This window comes from Bidens hawaiensis, unplaced genomic scaffold (assembly GCF_021521415.1).
Source record: "Bidens hawaiensis isolate Kalapana, Puna unplaced genomic scaffold, B.hawaiensis_p1.1 tig00042363_1, whole genome shotgun sequence".
In the NCBI taxonomy this organism is placed as follows: domain Eukaryota; kingdom Viridiplantae; phylum Streptophyta; class Magnoliopsida; order Asterales; family Asteraceae; genus Bidens; species Bidens hawaiensis.
In genome coordinates this window covers 103,365-109,733 of record NW_027505777.1, presented here as the reverse complement: position 1 = coordinate 109,733, position 6,369 = coordinate 103,365, and the positions used below count along the sequence as shown (strand labels likewise).

Sequence of the window (6,369 nt, the reverse complement as noted above, 5' to 3'; positions counted from 1 at the left end):
GTTCCTTCCTTAAGAGATCAAGGATGAAATGAAGGTGTTTCTCGTGCTCGGATTTGGACTAGGAATAAATAAGAATGTTGCCAATAAAAACAATTACGAATTCATCTATGTAAGGTTTGCATACGCGGTTCATGAGGTCCATAAACACCGCGGGTGCATTGGTTAGCCCAAAAGGGATAACCCTAAATTCGTAATGCCCATAACGAGTCCGAAAAGCGGTTTTGGGTATCTCATCTTCATGCACGCGTAGTTGATGATAACCCGAATGAATATTAATCTTTGAGAAGCATGAAGCTCATTGGAGTTGTTAAAAAATGTCATCAATACGAGGCAAAGGATAGCGATTCTTGATTGTGAGCTTTTTGAGCTCGTGGTAATCAATGTACTTACGGAAGGATCCATCTTTCTTCTTAAAGAAAAGAACAGTTGCGCCCCATGGAGATGAACTAGGGAGAATGAGTCCTTTGTCCAAAAGTTCGTGGAGCTGGTTAGACAATTCTTGCATCTCGAAGAGTGCAAGAAGATATGGATGCACGAGATCGATTCGAAATTCAACATCACGAATAGGAGGAAGACCAAAAACATCATCGAGAAACACCTCTGGATGCTCGCGAACAACAGGAGTGTCCTCAATTTTTTCCATTCCTTCTTTTCCACCACATGGGCTACGAATGCTACATACTTCTTGCGTAAGTACGTTTGGGATTGAAAACAAATGATAAAATTTAGGCTCGAGGGAGAAGGCTTTTCACCAGACACACAGATAATTTGACCATTGGCAAGCGGAATACGAATGAACTTCTCGAAGCAAACAATTTAAGCACGATGAACAGTTAACCAGTCCATGCATACTATGATGTCAAAACTTCCCAATTGCATGGGAATTAGGTCGATTGAGAACTTGTGGTCATTTAAATCTAACTTGCAATTTTGAATAACCGAGTCAATTGATATAGATTTACCATTAGCTACCTCAACAGAATACAAGTTTTTAAGATTAGATCGGGTTTTAGCAAGTAAAGGCTCAAATTCAAAAGACACAAATCTCATATCGACACCGGTATCAAATAACATGGTTGCAGAATGGTCATTTACGAGGAATGTACCGTTCACCACATCGCCACTTTGCTGACCTTGATTGGCGTTAATCATGAAAGCACGCCCACAATTTTTCTTGAGGAGCTTGATCAGCTTGAACGTATGTTTTGACCACCTTGTGGTGCAGGAGCTTGAATGGCTGGGTGCGGCTGAACTTGAGCTTGGTTAGCCAACAATGGTGCAACAACCTGTGGCTGATAAGCTTGATGGATTTGGTAAGTTTTCACTTGATATAGCGGAGTTGGTGCAAGCTGAAGTGAGTTTACAGTTGCGAGTGGTGGACACGAATTGCGAAAGTGGTTAGGATCACCACAATGGTAGCAAGCTCGCACTTGGTTCAATGGTTGAGCATATGACATAGAACGGGGGTTTGGTTGAGCCAACCTAGGAGGAGCAATGTTAGAAATCTCTCGGCAAGTGGCACTAAGGTGCCCAAAACGGTTGCAACGAGTGCATTGACGACAAACGGAAAAGGCGGGGTGGTGTCGTTGACAGGCGTTCCACAATGGATGGGGTCCATTGTACGGTTTCCGAAGAGGTGGTGCAAGGTTGGGTTGGGGTTGAGGTGTGGTTTGCTGGATTAACGCATAGTTCTTGGACGGCTCAGGTTTCGATTCTTTGGACTCGGTAGAGGGTTTATCAGTAGGTTTCTTTGATCCCTTCAATGTCAAAGTCCCAAATTTAACATGATTATCAGTTAAAGTTGCAGCAAGGTTAATCGCATCTCCAAGTTCCTTGGGAGCACTACTCAAGACACTATCTTGAATTTGTCTCGGTAGTCCCCGAATGTACTTATCGATGGCACGGGAAGTTGGGGTATCCAGGTGAGGTACCAGCACACTGAGTTCATTGGAATGAATAGTGTAAGCTGTGTGCTCACCACTCTCTTGTTTGAGGTTCCAAAACTCAGCTTCCAAATTCATAAGCTCACTTGGAGGGCAGAACTGCTTGGTCATCAGTTCTTTCAATTCGTCCCATGGCATAGCCATGGAAGCTTCGGCACCACGGGTTGTCTTTTCCTTCACCAACCAGTTAAGTGCCCCTTTTATGAATACACTTGTAGCAAAATGGGTTCTCTTGTTATCGGGACACTCAATGTGGATGAATTTGCTCTCCATTTGTTCGTACCACTGAAGTAAGGCAGTGGCATCTTGGGTACCGTCAAACTCTGGGGTTTGGTACTGGTAAAAGTCTTAAACGAACAGTGAGATGGTTTAGGCTCGCTTGAAGTAGAGGTGTTATTAGCAGAAAGATTCTGGTGGATTTTGTGACATTCGTGACAAAACGAGGTATACTATATTCACTACATAGCGAGTAAACGATAAATTGGTTAATTCGTAGCGATTAAATGAGTAACCGACCGATACTGATTATGACCCGTATATATACTGAGGGGTCATATATGAGTTATATATATATATATTTTAGAGGCTAACATATTGTTATTTAGGCCGCGGTACGTTTAAAACCATTTAAACAAAAAAAGTTTCGTTTATTGATACACTATAAGTTTAAACGCAATCGTTAACATCAAAACGGGCATTGTAGCATCCGTTAAGTCAAAAAATATTTATAAAACACTTATATGACATGTTCTAAGCAATCGGTGAAAATATTTTGGGTTTTACAGCGAGTCAGTACGTTTTTCTTATTTTATAAAAATAGGCTGAAAAACACTCGTTTTTGCGCTATTTTTCGCACTCGAACTAGTTTTCTTGCGAAAAACCGAACCCGAATTAAATTTTGGACCTACTTTTACGCATGGAACGAATACCGAGGCACCATTGGGCCAAAAAGGAGTCCCAATGGGCCTTTATCTGTTACGGCCGCAAAAGGGGGTTACCCCACCCTTTCTAGCATCCTGTATATAATAAACAAAATGAAGATATTTTTCAGTTAAACATTAAACAACTCAAGAACAGCTGAAGTACTTCATGTAGCAGCTAAAAAGTTTGAGGTAAACATCTAAATCCATGAGACTTTAAGCTTGATTAGAAAGGTTTAAACACGGAAAATTAGGCTTTGATTAGTTTTAGACATGTTTAACCATTCAAAAACCATAAAAATCAACTAAAATCATGTTTTGATGTTAAACATGTCGAAAAAGCAGAAACATTTTGATTTTTGGTCAAAAACGCGGATTAGAACATGAATACGACGTTTTTACGGTTTGAAAGTTCGGTTAAAAACCAAAACCGAAACCCTAGTTAACAAGGCTATTCAATGGATGATTTATGTTTGGTTTAATGTTATATGATATTTAGATACATTGAGTTTGCAACCCAAGACCCGGAGAGTCCTTTAAACCATCAAAAATCACCGAAAATCGACAAGGTAATATCATATTCCTCGTTTAGGGGCTGTTTAGTATTAGGTTGTGACGTGTTTGTTTTTAGATTATGAAACTTGGACATCAGGGATCATATAAATGAGTCCCTGTTCAAATTTGGTAATTTTTCGATAAACGGAGAATATTTGGAGAATTTATTACCGTTTACTGGCGTTTATTTGGGAAAAATAGTTAAAATTCATGAAATATTACGAAATTTGGCTTAGGAACATTACATGTGATTTTAAAATCACTTGTAAATTTTGGGGACAATTGGACATGTCTAAGTATGGTTTGTGCAAGGGTGTTTATATTGAGTTTTAACAGCTGAAAAATGCACAAAAAGGCATTTTGGTGAAGGAGTTAGATTTTGGAAATTTTTCAGGGGGCTATGTGATGATATTAGACCACTTGGAAAAATTATCGGATTTTTTGGATGTCGTTTGATATAAACGGCTTATTTATTACTTAATTATAACACATTTAATGAATTTTTATAAATAGATAATTAATCTTAAAATTTCTGAAAATATTTTTATAAAATTTCCCATATTTTATTTTATTTTTACATTAATTTCCATAATTTATATATAAGTGCATAATTAGTTATGATTAATTAAATATTTAAACTATATTTGTTTTAACGAAACCGGCAGTTTTGTGTTTAACGGACTGACTGATATGTCAAAATTCTAAAAGTGATCAAATATCATAGTTTTAGATGAATTTGATAAAAACCAACATTTTACAAGAATTCCGGATAATTCGAGTGGATTGTACGCGTTTTGTATAATCAAACCCGTGTGAAAACGGAAAACAAACCCTGCGATCAATCCAGATACCGAAACTTCAAAATTCTTTCATAAATAAAATCATGTTATCAATCAATATGTTTACTTAAGTTTTCTTGAACTTACCTAATCCCGAAACGTATAAACGATCAACTTGGCTAGGCTCGGAAAATTGTGAAACTGAGCCAAGTCTGATTTTGAATATTTCATAATATACAACGTCACAATCTAAGGCTATGGTCATGTTCTGGGCCTAACAGCTATAACCAAACTAGTTATACAGCCCGATTTAGTTAAACACTATACTAGTATTAATGGTACGAAACCGGTTATAGGACCCAAGCTATAATCGAGGCACACTACTTTCTGACACGTATTACCAGCCGGAACTACGATAAGGTGAGTTTCATGACCCCACTTTCTAAATTGTTTTACGAACTTTTGGGGTGGAAAGCGTGTTTACATATACGTTTATACTTGAAAACTTGTGATGATGTGAATTATCTAAGTACTAACACTTGGAAGTCCCCACAAACACAAGTGATTAACTTCGTGCTGGTGACGTGTGGATAGTACTATCGGTTTGACAAACCCAACTGACAGGGCCGGAGGGGTATGCCGGAACGTGTTAACCCAGTTGCACATTGTCATTTATACTTATTACATTCTGCTATGTGGTGTTACACATAGTACATATTTGGGGCAAAGTGGCTATTAAATGTCAACGGGAGTACATGGGCAAGGGTGGCCATGCGTTTTAGCTTGTTTCGGTTCCACTTGTGGCTTAGTATAATACATCATACACATACTTATATACGCACGTACTATGAACTTTACGAACTCGTATACTGATTTTGTTCGTACTCGTGAAACTTGAAACTCACCAACTAGACGTAGTTGACCCGTTTTAACATGCTTTTCAGGTAACCCGAAGTTGGAATGAATTGCTTACGTGCTTGGTGTTAGAAGCAAAGTTGATTAGCTGTGAATAGAGGCAAATACATAGTAATGAATAAGAAGTCCGTGAACTGGTTATGTGATTTTCATCTAGTTTGTAAACTTAGTACCAAACTATGTAATATGATGTAAATTAGTGTGTTGAATTTCTTTATAAACAATGTGGTTGATACCAGTGTTATCTGTTACATTCCCGTATTACGCTTCCGCAACTACCTAGTCGGGGAGTGACAGAAGTTGGTATCAGAGCCATTGGTTATAAAGAATTAGGATGTCCCTTAGGATACCATAATATAACCTTAGGATCGATTAGCTCTGGGAATAAAATAATATTAAATAATATATACCGATGATTCTCGAGATGAACTCGTATGGGCAAGTGGGTTATTATGGTCCGTAACGTAATAACGGACTTGCTTTTACGTGGGAATTCGAGAAAAAGTCGTTGAACAACCTAATAGGTAAAATCAGCAACATATGTGTGTAAAATATAGTATTAAATAATTATGTATGCATATAAATGAGTATATGTGCTTATGTGTATAAATACCTGCATGTATTTTATTATGATTAATATATTCGAAGGATATTATTCTTATTACTAACCATTGTGCAGGAACATGTCGAGGTCTACGGATCGTTTACCTATTGCGGTACCAACCTTATCTGGAGAGGAGGATGTCACACCCTCAAAATCCACTAACGGAGTTTTACCGTCAGAGGGTGTGAACTGGCAGGATCGGAATCATTAGTTATAACCAAACCAAAGAAAAACGTTTAAATGAAAGTAAATGCGGAAGCGTAAAACCTTAATTCAAAAGTTGCGTCACGCAGGACGACTTAAAAACCAAAAGTAATATGTTTAAGTTTAAATTTGCAGAATAAAAGTGTTTTCAATAATGCATGCTCCTAAACCGCGCGCCCGCCTCGGCTACCTGAGAATAACATACTAAAAGTGTCAACACAAGGTTGGTGAGTTCACAAGTAAGATAAGATAAATTGTTTAGCGTTTTGCGTAACCTCGTTACGACGTTTAAATGTTGCGTAACCTCGTTACGGCGTTTGAGTGTGTAACCACGTTACAACGTTTAAGTATTGCGTAACCTCGTTACGACGTTTGAGCGTGTAACCATGTTACAACGTTTAAGTGTTGCATTACCAGATAGTGTTATGTCAAATTATATATCGATAGGT

General features: G+C 37.9%; 1 protein-coding gene across 1 annotated transcript; it reads right to left on the bottom strand.

The window, feature by feature from the left end:
- Nucleotides 1-816: 816 nt before the first annotated feature.
- Nucleotides 817-1,152, bottom strand: LOC143615266 (uncharacterized). The gene has a single exon (XM_077088431.1). It carries the CDS (start codon nt 1,150-1,152, stop codon nt 817-819), a length of 336 nt encoding a protein of 111 aa, XP_076944546.1.
- Between the last annotated feature and the right edge of the window lie 5,217 nt (nt 1,153-6,369).